The 18,637-nt window shown below is 42.4% G+C and overlaps 1 protein-coding gene across 2 annotated transcripts in view; it reads right to left on the bottom strand.

The window, feature by feature from the left end:
* Positions 1 to 18,637, bottom strand: part of LOC105478329 (cornichon family AMPA receptor auxiliary protein 3) — a 333,823-nt gene that overhangs the window by 266,109 nt on the left and 49,077 nt on the right. The window contains exon 1 of one of the 2 annotated variants that reach the window (XM_011735507.3): positions 4,161 to 4,292. The exons of the other annotated variant lie outside the window; for it this stretch is intronic. Coding sequence (XP_011733809.1) covers positions 4,161 to 4,193 — 33 coding nt within the window. The 5' untranslated portion in view covers positions 4,194 to 4,292. Of the gene's footprint in view, positions 1 to 4,160; positions 4,293 to 18,637 lie in introns of those variants that run through there. 2 annotated transcript variants of the gene reach the window in all.

Raw genomic sequence — 18,637 nt, 5'->3', positions numbered from 1 at the left:
TCTACTCAGATTGAAGACCAGTCAGAAATGCTGGGGAAAAGTCATTCTTTTTTCTTTTTTTCTTTGTCGAGATGGGGTCTCACTCCGTCGCCCAGCAGGTTAGAGTGCAGTGACACAATCTCACCTCACTGCAACCTCCGCCCCCTGAACTCAAGCCATCCTCCCTCCTCAGCCTCCCAAGCAGCTGGGACCACAGATGCATGCCACCAAGCCTGGCTATGTTTTTGCATTTTTGGTAGAGACAGGGTTTCATCATGTTGGCCAGACTGGTCTCCAACTCCTGAGTTCAAGCAATCTGCCTGCCTCAGCCTCCCAAAGTGCTGGGATTACAGGCATGAGCCATTGCACTGGCCAAGTCATTCTTTCTTTAGAGACATGAGATGAAGGGCTGCTGGCAACCCTTTTGGGACCATGAGAATCAGGAAGAAATTGTGGCCAGGCACAGTGGCTCAGTTTGTAATCGCAGCACTTTGGGAGACTGAGGTGGGAGGATCACTTGAGACCAGGAGTTCAAGACCAGTCTGGGCAACATAGGGAGACAATATCTCTACAAAATAAAAAAAAAGAAAAAAGAAAAATTGTTTTAATTAGTCAGGCGTGATGGTGCAGGCCTGTAGTCCCAGCTACTAGGGAGGCTGAGGTGGGAGGATCACTTGAGCCCAAGAAGTCAAGGTGACAGTGAGCCATGATTGTACCACTACACTCCAGCCTAGGAGATACAGTAAGACTCTGTCTTAAAAAGAAAAAAGAAAAAGAAAAAAGAAAGAAAGGAATTAGATCCTTAGGGAATTGTTGAGCCTTACCCAAAGCCCCACTCTGACACTAGATTTCTTTTTCTTTTCTTTTTTTTTTTTTTTTTTGTAGAGATAGGATGTCGCTATGTTGCCCAAGCTGGTCTCAAACTCCTGGCCTCAAGCGATCCTCCTGCCTTAGCCTCCCAAAGTGCTGGGATTACAGGCGTGAGCCACAGCGCCCAGTCAGCTGACTCTAGACTTCTTTTGTTCCAGAAGCAAATAAGGGCGTGTATTGTATAAGCCAGTTTGAGCTATGCTTTTCAGTTTCTTGATGTTCAAAAAATGACCCAAAATAGAGTTATAAAAAATTGAAAATAGAAAGGTATTAGAGGGTGAAATCATGAAAGGCTTTCCTTACCCCATTCTAAGGCATCAGACTTTATGTAGGCAGTGGGAAATCCCATTGAAAACTGTTGAGGAAGGAGGTGGCATGATCAAATCTGTTTTAGGAAATTAACTCTGATGGCAGGATAAATGATAGACTGGAAGGGAGAGGGATCAGAAGCAAAACAACAAAAACAACGATTGATTAGTCATGAGTCTGGGCTGGTAAAAGGACATTTTATCAAATATCTCCAGATGTCCACATGGCCTGGAGTAGGGAAGAGTAAGCAAGCAGAGATACCTATGGCAACCTCTCTTATCAGTACCAATGGCCTTCCCTTCACACTTAAGAGCTTAGTGCATACAGCAGAGAGTCCAAATCCTAATGCTATATTACAGTACCTCAGAAGACTACCCAGTTGTCTTAGAAGCTTCAAACAACAGGAAATTTTTAATTTTAAAGCAAAGTCAATTTTAATTTAAAAATTTAACTAACATTTTTAAAAGGTGTGGAGTAGGATGCAACCCCAAAACAATAAGCTTTAACGGAGTGTCTTCACTCCCAAAAGTTTGTGAATCACTGATCTAAATCATGGCGCTCCCAGCACCCCTTCCTGGAGGGGATGCCAGTCTTGGTATGGGTTCCCAGCCCCCTGGGGAGCTACCGGTGTGCTAAAGCTTTGCAGTGCCTGTGGCCAGGAAGAGGCTCCAGAGCTCCCAGAGCTCCCACCCTCAGATCCACGAAAAAGTGCGAATCTCTCCTGGAGCAATGTAAGTGTCTTGATTCCTCTTCCTGTCACCTTTTCCTGCTGCCCTTTCTGCTGCACTGTTGCAGCACTGGGCTGATGACGCCAGGGCAGCGAAGTTTCCTTGCCCCCCCGCTGCATCTTCCCCTGTGCTGAAGCAGTGCATGGTAACCTGGCTGCCTGCGTTCTGATGCATTCCCCGGTCTTTCCCACGGGCACACTCCCACCTGCATTCCAAACTGACTCTTTCATTTACATAATTCCAATAGCTTTCAATGCCAGCTTCCTGTTTTTGTAAACTCCTGTACAATTTTTTAGTTTCATAAGAAACAAGGGCCCCAGCTCACAATCACCCTCTACCAACATAATTTATCTGCATCAAAGAAGACAGGGAAGCTTCTGTCCATTGGTTTCCCTTCTTATTTGGAAATAGAAGCTTAAAAAACACCCAGTGGTTTCCAATCCAGAGAGTTGCATATAAGCTTTTGACCTCACTGGTTACTGGCTTCCTGTTAACCGAAAGAAGTTTCAAGCTGAGTCAGAGAAGAGAACCGGGCCCAGCAGTGATTCATTAGTGTTGCTAATGACACCCCTACCGCCACCACCATCACTGCTGCTTCTGCTGGGACTACAGGGGCCTCCATGTTAGCCTGATCCTAAGAGAGCAAGAAACTGAAGTCATTGTCCTGATTTTCTCTTGCAGATGGCATTGCAGTGGCAGCAGTGAGCACAGGCCAAGCAAGACTGGCCTTGAGATGAGGAGGCCAGATGGGCCCTGAATCAGGGTGGTTTCAGGATGCCCAGGAAGGCACTGCTGCTGCAGAATAACTTCCCCCTCTCCCTGCCCTCCCTTTGCACAGTGCCTGAAGATTTCTCCTCCCTCAGAGCTTTTCTGGTCTTCCCGTAAGATACAAATACAGCTTCAAAGGGCTGCTCATACCCTAATATGATTAATGTGATGAGCTCACTTTGGAAAATACTAATCACTTGAGAGATGCAGATGGAAGAGATGCTGAAATTATAACCCAAAAGACTACCAGGCCAGAAAAGAGAGGCAGGAAAGAGATGCAAGTGTCAACTACTTCTCAGTTTTGCCCAGATCCCGGCTTCACTGCAGGGTCATGGTCAGGAGCATCTGACCACAGTACAGCCAGCAGTGCAGGAAGTGCTCAGCGCTCCTCAGCCATGACTCTAGTTTAGGGATTTCTCCCAGTGCCAAGATCCTCCTGAAGGGCTCCAACAAACAGCAACACACAAAAAAAGTTGTTTTAGAAATGCATCTATAACAACAAAGGGTTCCCAACCTGTCTTCTTGCAGCTAAGTCTGTCATATGCATTATCTTATCTAATCTTCATAGCAACCTAGGAAACATCACTTCTCCTGATTCTACAAATGAACGGTGAAGATGATGCCACAAGTAAATTTCTGACTTAAAATATCATATTCCATCACAGTATAATTGATTAATTCCTAGACTTTAAAAATCAACATGTCATTCACATAACATAAAATCTATCATTTTTTAAAGTAAACATAAAATCTATCATTTGTTAAAGTATGCAGTTCAGTGGTTTTTAGTATATTCACTATGTTGTGCAAACATCACCTCTAGCTAATTCTAGAACATTTTCATCACCCCAGGAAGAAATCTTGTACCTATTAGCAGTCACTCTCAAGTCCTCCCTATGCCCCTCTCCCTGACAACCACTCATCTACTTTCTGTCTCTGTAGATTTGCCTATTTGAACATTTCATATTAATGGAATCATAAAATGTAGTTTTTTTGTGACTGGCTTCTTTCACCTCATGTTTTCAAGAGTCATCCATGTTGTAGCATATAATAGTACTTCATTCCTTTTTATGGCTGCATAATATTCCATTGTATGGATATACCACATTTTGTTTATCCATTCATCCATCAAAGAACACTTGAGTTGCTTCCCCCTTTCAGCTATTGTGAATAACACTGCTATGAACATTATTGCACAAGTTTTTGTGTGGACATATGTTTTCAATTACCTTGGGAATTCCTAGAGTTTTTATATATCTGAAAACACAGGTAAGTCTAAAAGAAATGAGTATCAGTTATTCAGCTATGGTATTGCATTCATTACAAGGTATTTATAACATGCCTGTTTTCAATAAGGATTTGCAGTATTCCCACCATGATATCCTATGCCACCTGTAGTACTGCACCTGTCACACTGAGTCTGTTTCCACAACTGCATGGAGTGCTCTTTGAGGGAAGGGACCCATCATATTCACTGTAAACAATTTCTTAAGTATAAGCCACTACCTGTCTGTGAAGCAGCAGCACCTTCCTGGGCATACTGAAACCACCCTGATTCAGGGACCATCTGGCCTCCTCATCTCAAGGCCAGCCTTGCTTGGCCTGTGCTCATACTGCTACACCATCTGGAAGACAAAATCAGGATGATGGCTTCAGTTTCTTGCTCTTCTAGTATTAGGTTAACATGGAGGCCCCAGCAGCAGCAGCAGCTATGGTGGTAGCAGGAGGGGTGTCATCAGCAACACTAGTTAGCTGGGCCAGAGCTGAATGGATTGGAGTTGACATCTGCCCACAGGACAGCAAGCAGCACAGAAAGTGCTCAGACATGAAAGTTCTCCCCACAGGCTCCTCAGGCAAGAATGGATCAATTAGACCCTCCTTCTCAAGTGGATGGTGGTTGGGAGAAGCCAAGAGACACAAGAGAGGAGGCAGCAAGCAGCAGCCCTGAGGAAGCGGAAGTTCTGGGGTACTGAGAATGATATGTAGTTGTTCAGTAACTGCTGGGCTGGCAGAGAGGCTGAGACAACAAATTCATGCAGCTGGGAGGACAAGGGGCTGAGTCTCTGCCACTACATGAGATCTTGAATAATTTTTCACTTCCCAGATTATGTTCCACTCAACATGAAAAGAGCATATCTTACTGCTTAGTTGCACTCTCTCTGCCTATGGATAGCTCATAGATGTCTTTTTCATTGTTGTGTTTTGTAGAGATGGGGTCTCACTGTGTTCACAGACTGATCTCAAACTCTTGGCCTCAAGGGTTCCTCTCGCCTCGGTCTCCCAAAGTGATGGGATTACAGGAGTGAGCCATGATGCCCACACTCAGCCCGCTCCTCTTGCCCAGAGAGTTTGCACGTGGACTGCTGCTCCCTTGAACCCCTCCTCCAGTCACTTCTCTCCAATAGCAAATGCTGTTCCCCTGGTGAATGCCCATTCCTCCTGGGATCTCAGCTCAGCATCACTTCCTCCAGGAGGACCCCTTGGAGCAGTAAAAGCCTCTCCTCTAAGCCCTCACAGCTGCATCAGTGGCTTTGTGACACTACTGCTGTAACTGCATCTATAGAATGATTACTTCATTCATATTGACTCCCAGCTACACTAACACTCCATTAAGGTAGAGACTATTTTGGCTCAGCTTTGTATCCCAGCACCTAGCCTGACACCTAGCAGGGCAATAAATATTTGAGGAACAAATGAATTCATTATTTTTTTTCAAGGAAGGAAACAAGTCCAATTTTTAAGTAGTTACGGATACAGGACCTTCACATTGATCTCATAGTAAAAAATCAGAGTGGACTGACAAAATTCAAGGCATATTCAAGGCATGTCCTGGGACCCTTTCCTTCTGCCATAGGAAGGACAGTACCTTGGCATGGGAGAGAAGGGGGTTGGGATCAGGACTGGGCTCACTGTGTGAGGTAGTCTCAAGTCCTTACGTGAGGAGGCTCATTGAACAGCCAAAAAATTGATGAGTCTCAGGTAGGGGTCTCAGGAAGGTCTCCCCTGCCCACCACAGGAACTACTCTCACTATGGGGCAGGTCTAACAGGCCTCTAAGGCATGAACTGGTAGAGTGTGGGTGTGTGCATGTGTGCATGCGTGTATGTGTATGTGTGTGTGTGTTTGTCCTGTACTACAGATTCAGGTAAGGAGCAATGTGTGGGGCTCAGGTGCAGCCCCTGAATAGGGGAAAGTGGAGGGAGGCAGAGAGGGCAGAAGAAAGCAAGCCACTTTGAACACATCCCTCCAAAAACATCCAAGAGAGTTTAGCGTAATAATCTGATTTTGTGAGACAAAGATCCAGAGGGGGTTGGGCATGAGTCCAGTTCCGAATCAATCTGGTGGGCACCTCAGGGCCCAAAAATACTCTCTTTACCAGGACCTGACCTGGGCCACCTGTTATTGGAGCTGTGGAAGCTGGAATCCAGTTCTGATTAGGGCAGAATCCCAAAGAGGTCTTTAAGATAAAGTGGCTGCGAAAGGAACCCCAAAAGAACCATAGGAGTTAAACTACAGAAACCAGTATTTAGTACCATCAAGCTGGTTATTACACAGCTTCAGCCACACGCAAAGGTTTGGCAGGAATGTGAATTCAAAAATCAGGACTGTCAGGCAGCAGGCTTGATACATCAGTTACTACTTCTAGTCTCCTCTATTATCCTCCCCTTCCTGCTTTCAAGATGCAGGCTGAGGAGGAACCCAAGATGTGGCACTGATTTCTGCCTGACATACATTCTCTGGGCCTACTGGCCTGACAGCGTTAGAACGACACAGGGATAAATCAAGAGGAACCGGCATGCTGAGAAAGATGTCAGCAGAATTAGTTAATTCTACTCCCTTGGACTAGATAGCACGTTGAGAGGCTCTGTGATTCCTGAAATCCTGTATGAAAATGATATGAGATCTAATGTTTCAAGGTTCTTTTAGTCAATTTTATCAATAAGCGATGTGAAATACCAGCACTGCTGATAAAATATTCAGAAATTATATTACCACAGCTTTTGACCTGACATCTGTGATAAGACATATTTAAAAATCAGCTCTGGTGGCTTTTAAGACTAAAAGACTGAAAGACATTATTACTGATTTTGCAGTTAATTTGAAGAACCACATCTGATCTTACATTGTCCTTTCTCATCAGATCAATACTTTCAAGTTTATTGTCTGTTAAAATGCTGCAGTACTGCAGCAAATTTACATACCCAATTGGTTCTGTGGCAGTGATAAGCACAAAGCGGTGTTAATGACGGGACTCTGGCCTGTCCTTTGCAGACCGGAGAGGAAATTATTGAGTCTCCTCCAGGTGCATGAGAGGAGAGAGGAATCACACTCTCTCCCCTGCCATTCTCCTCACCTCCAACCTACACACACAGCTTGATTCCTGCTTTTGTTTCTTTGTTTCTCCCATGTGCTTTTGGGAGTACCACTGAATGAGAGTGACCTGAATTATCTACAAGATGTGCTAAAAGCAAATCATCCCCAAATTCCAATATTTTTTACTGTAACTGAAACAAGTCACTTTGATAAACCTTGCAACTCATTCGGACGTTTCAACTTTGTGCTTTGCTCTGTACTGGAAATCACCCGCTCCCCTTTCTGCCACTCCCAGGTGTTTACTTTTCATAATTTTTGCTAACAGCAATCATACCCCTTCCTTGAGCCCTCAGGGTAGACTGAAACTAGATTTAAAGAAGCACATCAGTTCTCCCTACCCCACTCCCAAAATATGTATATAAACACACATGTAAGCACACACACACACATGTTCAGAGCTCCAGGTAGGTTTCCCTGACCTTTTGGTTTGCTAAGGACAACTTTAAAAGCCAAAAAATGACTTGCAAACTTCCTTTATGTTCTGCAAATAAAAATTTCCGCGTGTATATTACACAAATCAGTCACCTACCCTACTTACCCACCATATCAAGTTTATATACAAAGACTAGCCAAATAACTTCCAACAAATGGATTTCTTTTTTTTTTTTTTTTTTTTTTTTTTTTTTTTGAGGCGGAGTCTCGCTCTGTCGCCCAGGCTGGAGTGCCGTGGCGCGATCTCGGCTCACTGCAAGCTCCGCCTCCCGGGTTCCCGCCATTCTCCTGCCTCAGCCTCCCGAGTAGCTGGGACTACAGGCGCCGCCACCACGCCCGGCTAATTTTTTTTTTGTATTTTTAGTGGAGACGGGGTTTCATTGTGTTAGCCAGGATGGTCTCGATCTCCTGACCTCGTGATCCGCCCGTCTCGGCCTCCCAAAGTGCTAGGATTACAGGCTTGAGCCACCGCGCCCGGCCAACAAATGGATTTCTTTAAAAAAATAAAAAGAAAAAGAAGGAAAATTTTGTTTCTGGGCTTAAAGTACCTTTGTCAACTGGTGACAAATAAAACAAGATTTCAAGGGATGATTAAAGGCCCTGAGGTCAATGCCCTCACTCTCCAGGGAAATTGTTAACTAAATCCTTATAAATGGATTCGATGTCTCACTATCCTCCATTCTGATATTGTTGGTGATTATAATAAAATAGCCAAAGTCATTCAGTCTTACCATCAACAGATGGTGCCTGCTTTTCTCTCATACTTGCCTAAAGGCCTCTGTTACAAACTCAGAAATAAAATGGGAACTTTTTGAAGAAATGTCAAAAAAAGATGCAATAAAAACTGTAATAGGTACTCAGCTATGGTTATTACAGCAAATAGACTCGGAGCACAGGCTTTTGAGCAGGAGCTGACGTTACCACAGACACCTGTGAGTCTATACTGGGGGCTCAGGACTTTCAGGATGTCTAGCACAGAAAGAGATGACTTCAAGAAAGCAGACTGCCGACCCCAAGATCAGCAAAATAAAACCTTCTTATGAAAAGTCTTTGTATATATGTTAAACTAGAAGATTGAAAGGAAAAACTTCAAAAAATAATGATTCTGTAGGATATATTAATAGATTTTATCTATAAACTACCCAAAACCATGGCCACAATGGTTAAATATTATTCAAAGTGCTTTTATTCAGTTCCTTTACCTTTATGATCATGTAGTTATTTACTTAGGCTCAATAAAAATCCATCCTCTTTCCTGTAAGATTAAACTGAATAAATCAAATTTGCAACAATAACCAAGACCCAAATCTCATTTAATTAAGTATGACAAGCCACTTTTAAGGAACAAGGACTATGCTTTACAGGTTGGGGAGGAATGCCTACACGCAGTAATGTGTTGGTAAGTGTTTAACAACCAGCTCTGCAAAAGAAAAAAACGCACTGCATTGTCTCATTTGCCAATTTCTGTGGTATAAATATTCCTGTCACGGCCAATTTTAACATGACATCACTGAATGTGGAGTTGAGAAGACATGAAATAGCACACCATTGTAAAGTATTTCCACCATAAAGATGCAATATTCAAGTTGAATGATGAAGAATCATTAAATAAATAAATACAATAGATGCAGAGAGGCCAGGCACAGCAGCAGCTCATGCCCACAGTCCCAGCACTTTGAGAGGCCAAGATAAGAGGATCGTTTGAGGCCAGGAGTTCAAGACCAGTCTCTGAGCAATATAGTGAGACTTTGTCTCTAAAAAATAAAAATAAAGTAAATAAATGGGCCAGGTGCAGTGGCTCATGCCTGTAATCCCAGCACTCTGGGAGGCCGAGGTGGGTGGATCATTTGAGGTCAGGAGTTCGAGACCAGCCTGGGCAACATGGTGAAACCCCGTCTCTACTAAAAAATACAAAAATTAGCCAGGCATCATGGTGGGCACCTGTAGTCCCCCACTACTCAGGAGGCTGAGGCAGGAGAATTGCTTGAATCCGGGAGGCAGAGGTTGCAGTGAGCTGAGATTGTGCCACTGCACTCCAGCCTGGGTGACAGAATAAGAATCAGTCTCAAAAAAAATAAATAAATAAATAATAAAGTAAATAAATGAACTTATTTAATAGATGCAGATAAGCTTAAGAGCATAGATAAAAATAAACTGCCATACAATAATTAGTAAGAGATAGGTTTTCAGTATTTATTGCCATTGTTTTAAACATAATTTATTTAATTGTAAATCATAAAGTTTAGTATCTAATAACGGCCATGTTTAACAAACAGCTTACAAAATTCCTATAAATTTAACAATCAGTTCTTGCAAGCCAGTATGAGCCAGTTCCAGCACACCATTCCCAGAAAACTGTCCTGAAACCTATTCTATGGTTTATGGAATATCAGCTTTACAGATAGTAAAGAATTGCCTAGCAAGTTAGGAAAATGACTAATTTGGAGGAGTCTCACACAAACAAAACCTCACAGAAGCAAACTGGACGTTTTTTGTTCCTCAGCTCAGGAAATACACTAATAAGGGCCTGTTAAAGCAAACTAAATACGGCCTGAGAAGGACTCCACATTTCTGTATTTGAGTCCTTGTGGATGAACTGTAACCTTGTAACAGGTAGACAAGATTGAGAACCTAATTTAGGAGTATGCACCTGTAACAATAGCTGAATCTTAGCCAATCCCAGTGGCCATATTCAACCACTCATAGACTGCTAAGTGTTCAAGTAAGGCAAACGCCAACTCATAGCCAGTCCAGCTGTTTCTGTACCTCATTGCCAATTTCTGTATGTCATTTCCCTTTTTTTTGTCTTAAATTTGTTCTGACCATGAGGCATCTATGGAGTCTCTCTGAATCTGCTGTGATTCTGGGAGTTGCCCGATTTGCAAATCATTCATTGCTCAATTAAACTCCTTTAAATTTAATTTGGTTGAAGTTTCTCTTTTAACAGGCCATAAAATAATCTGACACATAAAAGTACATTACAGATATGGAGGATTTACAAGTTAAGTCTCAAACCAGAAGGCTCTGTTTTTTGAAGTCTGTAACAAGGATGTTTTGGTGTATTAACATCTCTTATACATGATGTAATTAAAACAAAATTTCAAAAAGAGTTATATGGAATCAGAAAAATCTCAAAACAATTTAGGAGGTCAAATCTGCATGCTAGAAAAGAACTTGACCATAAAGAAAAACTGTGAAAACACAAATACCCTGCTGTGCCGCATCCCATGGGGGAGTAGAGGGAGAAAACTACTTTGCACCCAGAGACAAAACAAAACACAAAAACCAGGATTACTCTGTATAATTCTAGTTTCCAAAATATGAAACCCTGAACCATTCCTATAGTGACTCCCCAACGAAAACATCTCTATTCCTAACTTTTGCAATGCTAATGCCTGAATATATGTCTCAACCTTTGTAAATATTAATATCACACAAGAAAAACACTGTTTTTCCACCATAAACAGTAAACTCAGTGATTTGGTCATTTTTTCCTTTAAATACTTGTTGCATTTTTTATTGGATGAGCCTGTCTTTCTAAAGCCTGGATTCCCTTACAACACTCGCTAGAAATAAAGTTGCTTTCTCTTCTAAATGCTTTTGTCTGAGTCTTTGATAGTAACTTGCTTACTTGTCCCTATTTTTTTTGGTCCTACACACCTATTGCTATGATCTGAATGTTTGTGTCCCACTGAAATATGTATGTTGAAAACTTAATCCCTAGTGTGATGATTAAGTGATTAGGTCATGAGGGTGGGGTCCTCATCAATGGGATTAGTGCCAAGAACTGTCTTGCCACCTTTCAACATGTGAGGACCCAGCAAGAAGACACCATCTATAAGAAATCAGGCCCTCACCAGACACCAAAGCTGCTGGCATCTTGACTTTGGACTTCCCAGCCTCCAGAACTGAAACATCAATGTTTGTTGTTTACAAGCCACCCAGTCTATGGTGTTTTGTTACAGCAGCCCAAATGGACTAAGACACCTGCTCCCAGTCATGGCCATGTATTAATAGCTCCTATCAGAACAATCTTCTCACAGATAACAGTGAGCTCTGGAGAGAAAATAAAAACATCTTTCTAAAGTCACAAAAGAGCAACCAAAAGTAGGTAGATGCTGGAGGGGAATAGACATTTGAAAGAGGGGAAAGGAACTAAGGGAGCATCCCATTTTGTATGGCTTTTATCCTGAGGGAAAGCCCTCAAATGGCACTATGCAGGGCAGCTAAAAGTCAGAAAAAAAAAAACCAAAGTCTTACTGGCATGAACCAAAGGATGGGATTTGAGGGAAATACAGATGCTGGAAAGCAAAGCAGGGGAACTCCTGAAAGGGAGAGGGACAGAAAGGAGGAGCCCCAAACTGTGTCTATAAATTCTGACCAACTGTCCAGCTGATGCTGGAACCACATGTGTGTGAGTCAGACTTGAAGCAGCCCAGCCAAGAATAAAGAACTGAGCAGAAATGTGAGCTACCACTCATAGCAAGGAAGACAAAGTTTAGCATTTGAATTCAGCCAAGTTAACTGCCTAGCATTAAAAAAAAAAAGAAAAATACTCTTCAGAGAAACATAGCAGAACTCAGAATCTCTACAACATATTCACAATGTTCAGGATACAGTTCAAAATTATTCAATATTCAAAGAAACAGGAAACCACTACTCATATCAAGAAAAAGAATAAAATCAATGAATATCAACCTGAAATGATTCATACATTGGAATTAGTAGACAGGGTTATATAAAACAATTATTACAACTAAGCTCAAGGACATAAAGGAAAATACGCTTGGAAAATATGCTTGTTAATAAATGAAAAAATAGGAATTGTCAGCAGGTAAATACAAACTATAAAAAAGAACAAAATAGAAATTATAGAACTGAAAAACACACATCTAGAATTTAAAAATTACCAGATAGGGGCCATGGCTCATGGTTATAATCCCAGCATTTTGGAAGGACGGGGCAGGAGGATCACTTGAGGCCAGGAGTTTGAGACCAGTCTGGGTGACATAGAGAGACCTAGTCTCCACAACAAATTTTGAAAAATTAGCCAGGCATGGTGGCACATGTCTGTAGTTCTTGCAGTCCTACTCAAGAGGCTGAGGCAGTAGGATTGCTTGAGCCCAGGAGCTCGAGGCTATAATGAGCTATGATTGTGCCACTGCACTCCAGCATGCATGACAAAGCAAGACTCTGTCCCTGCCACCGAAAAAAAAAAAAATCACTGAATGGGCTTAACAGCAGAATAAAGATACAGAAGAAATTGTCAGTGAACTTGAAGATTGATTAACAGATAAATTATCTAATTTGAAGATCAGAGTGAAAAAAGATGGGAAAAAAAATTGACAGAGCTTCAGGAACCTGTGGGCCCTTATCAAAAGATTTAGCATAAGTACAATCAGAGTACCAAAAGGAGTGAAATAGAATGGGGTAGCCAAAACACTCAAGGAAATAATAGCCAAAATCTTCTCAAAATTGCTATGACCCTATTTAGAGTGCAAGTTTAATAAAAGCCAGGATTTTTGACTTATACCTCTTTAGTAGCCCATGTCATACCTAACAAGGTTAGGCCACATACTAGATTCTCAACTAGTATCAACTTATATATTCAGCATCAAAAATAATTATTTATTGAGTGCCTGCTGTGTGTAAAGCACCAGGAATGGTGTAGAGACACAAACATGCCCTGTGCTTAACGGAATAATAAGGTTTTGAAAAAGTATAAGAGAAAGAAGCTTTATTGTTTCTTTTTTTTAAAAAAAGGAAAGGGTTTCCAATGGCCTCTGTTTTTCACTCTTTCCTAGGTAATTCATCATGATTTGATCTAACTTGCTTATAGCGATCCCTGCTAAAAGAATGTAACATTGTGATCCAGAGTGAGAAGGGATGTCATATCAGCAGGCCATGGTTACAGGTACATCCTTCCAGAACTGCTTCAAATGGTGCTTTTCTCAACTAACTGTTTAGAACAGAAAGGGAAGCTTCTTCTATACAATTTTCACTGTGTTTGCTTGAAGTTGCCTTTATCTTTTAGGCAGAACTTACATCCTTTAAACAGCTGCAGATGATAGCTGTAACTATGACATATTTTTATCAGTCAGTAAAATATAGGGGGAAACAGCTAAGAAAGACCATTTCTCCACTTTGGGGAGAAAATACAGAGGTGTGTATACCTCTCCAGAACTTAGAGGGTAAAAGATCAAAAGGAATGTGTGTGTGTGAGAGAGAGAGGGACAGAAAGACAGAAGGAGTAAGGGCTCCTAAGATTCCTTTCTCTGTGTGAATTCTTGAAGCACTTCCCTCCATCTGTTTACACACTGTCCGCTAATAGTCTATGATTCTGAGAACCAACCTGTCCACAAATAAATTCAGTAAAAATATCACAGCTGGTGTTTTGGTTGTACTGGTCTGATAGGCTCACCTCAAGAATGATTGTAAATGTAAGGACATGGTTTCAGGCACAAAGCCTGAAACTATATGCCTGGAATCATAAATTTAGTAAATCCCCTCAAAATGAGCTGCTGAGAATGTCTTATTTCTGTTAGAAAATAGAATTCACTCATAAAGATATAAGCAGAAATTAGATTTTGGCATGTTTACAGGAGCCTCTGAGTCTAGGAAGTGGCATTTATGAGTTTGGTTATAGATCTGTCACTGGCTTTTTATGTGACTTTCGTCAGTGTTTTAGTCTCTCCTGAGCCTGTTTAGTCAGCCGACCTGGGGATAATACTCTTTGCTATCCTTTTCACAGCAGTGCTGCCTCTGTCCTAATCATAATAGCTATCACTTATTGCGTTAGTCCTGTGCATCAGGCATTGTGATAAGCACTCTACTTGCATTATTTCTAATCCTAACAATCATCTTGAAGGTAGGTGTTATTCAAGTTGCAGATGACAATACTGAATCTCAGAGAGTTTTAGCAACCTTAAAAAAGCTGCACCGACTAGTGAGGTGTGATGCCAGGATTCTATCAGGTGCTTCTTACTACATGATGCTAGTTTGCTTTTATTCACTCGGCACAGGTGATATAGAAAGAGCATTCTAGCTATGTATATGTATATATTCATATATATATATATGCATATAAGTGTATGTGTGTATACAGAAAAAAAAACTTAGTGATTACATTCAAGGAATATAAACCTAGATGAAAGATGAAATATGGCCCAAATCATCTAGAGAGTATAAACAAAACACAGTGAAAGCTACAGGCTTAAGGACTACACATAAAACACAAAGTGGCTCATGCCTGTAATCCCAGCACTTTGGGAGGCGGAGGCAGGAGGACTGCTTGAGCCCAGGAGTTTGAGAACAGCCTGGGCAACATGGCAAGGCCCTATCTTCACAAAAAACACAAAAATTAGCTGGGCATGGTAGCATGCGCCCGTAGTCCCAGCTTCTGGGGAGGCTGAGGTGGGAGGATCATTTGAGCAGAGGAGTTGGAGGCTGCAGTGAGTCGTGATCACATCACTGCATTCCAGCCTGGGCAATAGAGCCAGACCTTGTCTCAAAACAAACAACAAACAAACAAAAAATACAAAGTAAAACAATATTTGAGATGTCTGTGGTAACCCCTGGAAATCACTAGAGACTGATAGTTTTCATACTGTATGTATCCTCACCTAGATAATAAACCACCTCAAAGGGAAAGCGTCCCTTCCACATGCCTGACAAGATGAAAAGAGTTGTACATTCCCTACTGCATGATTTCTAATGTAACTTGAAAACAAGTTCCCAGTGTTCCCAAATCAGAAGCATTAGAAAACTGAAGTTTCACAAGTTGATGATTGTGGACGGATACATGGGATTTCATTGTACCAGTCTATCTTTCTTTGCATGCTTAAAATTTTCCATAATTAAAGTTTTAAAAGAAAGAAGAGGGGCCAGGCACGGTGGCTCAAGCCTGTAATCCCAGCACTTTGGGAGGCCAGGACGGGGGGATCACAAGGTCAGGAGATGGAGACCATCCTGGCTAACCCGGTGAAACCCCGTCTCTACCAAAAAATACAAAAAACTAGCCGGGCGAGGTGGCGGGCGCCTGTAGTCCCGGCTACTCGGGAGGCTGAGGCAGGAGAATGGCGTAAAAACCCGGGAGGCAGAGCTTGCAGTGAGCTGAGATCCGGCCACTGCACTCCAGCCTGGGCGACACAGCGAGACTCCGTCTCTAAAAAAAAAAAAAAAAAAAATACAAAAAACTAGTCAGGTGAGGTGGCGGGCGCCTGTAGTCCCAGCTACTCGGGAGGCTGAGGCAGGAGAATGGCTTAAACCCGAAAGGCGGAGCTTGCAGTGAGCTGAGATCCAGCCACTGCACTCCAGTTTGGGCGACAGAGCGAGACTCCGCCTCAAAAAAAAAAAAAAAAAAAAAAGAAAGAAAGAAGAGGGCTGGGCATCGTGGCTTATGCCTGTAATCCTAGCACTTTGGGAGCTGGAGACACGACAAGCCCGCACATCATAGTGAGATCCTATCTCTACAAAATTTGTTTTAAATTAGCCAGGCATCATGGCACCATCTGTGGTCCCAGCTATTTGGGAGGCTGAGGCAACAGGATTGCTTGAGCCCAGGAGTTCAAGGCTGCAGTGAACAATGATAACGCCACTGCACTCCAGCCTGGGTGACAGAATGAGACCCTGTCTCTAAAAAAAAAAGCGGGGTGGGGGGGCGAGGGGAAGGAAAGAAAGTGGGGGAAAAGAAAGACAAAGAAACACAGCAGTCTGCCGGGCGCGGTGGCTCAAGCCTGTAATCCCAGCACTTTGGGAGGCCGAGACGGGCGGATCACGAGGTCAGGAGATCGAGACCATCCTGGCTCACACGGTGAAACCCCGTCTCTACTAAAAAATACAAAAAACTAGCCGGGCGAGGTGGCGGGCGCCTGTAGTCCCAGCCACTCGGGAGGCTGAGGCAGGAGAATGGCGTAAACTCGGGAGGCGGAGATTGCTGTGAGCTGAGATCCGGCCACTGCACTCCAGTGACAGTGTGTAAACCCGGGAGGCGGAGCTTGCTGTGAGCTGAGATCCGGCCACTGCACTCTGGGCGACAGAGCGAGACTCCGTCTCAAAAAAAAAAAAAACATAGCAGTCTACCTGGGATGGAAGAAGGCTGATGCCTAGAAACAAAGGAGAATTCTGAAAAAATAAATGACCTACAAAGGAGCTTCTCTTCTCCTATTGGTCAGTAGTTGTAGTGTTTTAGGAGGAGAAAGCTCAGTGAAGAAAAGGAAAGATCTTCCTGTTAAAACCTGAGTTCTTACCTGTAAGGGATTCTGAATAACCAAGAAAAGCTACCATCTTGGAAGAGGCACCCAGTAGCCCAACGTGGCGAAGCAGAGAGTGACTACATAAGTTTATGAACGAAGGGCAGGTATGTAACAGAGGGCTGTTTCCAATAAACTCAACTAAGACCCAGAACAAGCTCAAAAATATTAGTAGGAATATAAAAATATCCAGCACTCAACATGCTGAAACTGACAATGTCTGGCATACAATCAAAGATAGGTACAAAGAAACAGGAAAACTGACCCTTGGTGAGGAGAAAGATCAGTCAAGATAAACTGACCCAGAACTGATCCATCTGTTAGAATTCACAGTCAATGACATAAAAAATAATCATTACAACTATATTATATATGTTCAAAAGTTAAGTAAATACATGAAAGGTATTTTTTGAAGACTCTTATCAAACTTCTAGAGATTAAAACTATAAAACCTGATATAAAAATACATTGCTGGGATTAACGGCAAAGTAGATACTGCAGAAGAAAAGATGAGTGAACTTGAAGACATATCAATAGAAACTATCCTAGGAGAAATACAGAGAAGAGCATCCATGAGTTGTAAGTGCCTAATATACATGCAATTGGAGTTCCCAAAAGGTAGGAGAGATGGGGACATAAAAATATTTGAAGAAATAATGCTAAAATCTGGGTAAATTTTATAAAATTTATAAATTTGATAAAACCACAAGGTCACAGATACAAGAAGCTTCATGAATCCCACCATGAAGAAAATGACAGCAACACACATCATAGTTAATGTGCTCAAAACTGGTGATAACGAGAAAAAAATTCTTTTTTTCTTCTTTGAGATGGAGTTTTGCTCTTGTTGCCCAGGCTAGAGTGCAATGGTGCGATCTCGGCTCACTGTAACTTCCACCTCCTGGGTTCAAGCAATTCTCCTGCCTCAGCCTCTGGGGATTACAGGCACATGACACCATGCCCAGATAATTTTTGTATTTTTAGTAGAGACGGGGTTTCACCATGTTGGTCAGGCTGGTCTCAAACTCCTGACCTCAGGTGATCCACCCATCTTGGCCTCCCAAAGTGTGGGCATTACAGGCATGAGCCAACGCACCCAGCCGAGGGAAAAATCTTAGAAGTAGTTAGAAAAAACTACATACGTGTAAATTTCTCATCAGAAACAATGCGAGCAGGGGAGGACGCAGACCAAGGTTGCAGAATAGAAGCGTTTACTCATTGTCGTCCCCCACAGGAACACCAAATTTAACAACTATTTACACAAAAAAGCACCTTCATAAGAACCAAAAATCAGCCGGGTGCAGTGGCTCACACCTGTAATCCCAGAACTTTGGGAGGCCGAGGTGGGTGGATCACTTGAGGTCAGGAGTTTGAGACCAGCCTGGCCAACATAGCAAAACTCTGTCTCTACTAAAACAAACAAACAAACAAACAAAAAACACACAAAAATTAGCCAGGTGTGGTGGCATATGCCTGTAATCCCAGCTACTCAGGAGGCTGAGGCATGAGAATTGCTTGAACTGGAGAGGTGGAGGCTGCGTTGAGCCAAGATTATGCCACTGCATTCCAGTGTGGACAACAGAGCGAGACTTTGTCTAAAAAAATAAAAATAAAAAAATTAAAAAATAAAAAAAAAATCAGGTGAGCAATCACACTACCTGTTTTTTGTTTTTGTTTTGAGACAGAGACTCACTCTGTCACTCAGGCTGCAGTGCAGTGGTGCAATCTCAGCTCACTGCAACCTTCACCTCCCCAGTTCAAGCAATTCTCATGCCTCAGTCTCCTGAGTAGCTAGGATTACAGGCACGCACCATTACGCCTGACTAATTTCACAGTACCTGATTTTAACTTCATATCACTCAAAGAGGCACTGGAGAGGGTAGGAAAGACAGTTTCGAATTGCCAACACCACCCCTCCCCATTCCCC

Source organism: Macaca nemestrina, chromosome 1 (assembly GCF_043159975.1).
Source record: "Macaca nemestrina isolate mMacNem1 chromosome 1, mMacNem.hap1, whole genome shotgun sequence".
NCBI lineage: Eukaryota > Metazoa > Chordata > Mammalia > Primates > Cercopithecidae > Macaca > Macaca nemestrina.
The sequence above is the reverse complement of the archived record's forward strand: the minus strand, read 5'-3'. Positions and strand labels throughout refer to the sequence as shown.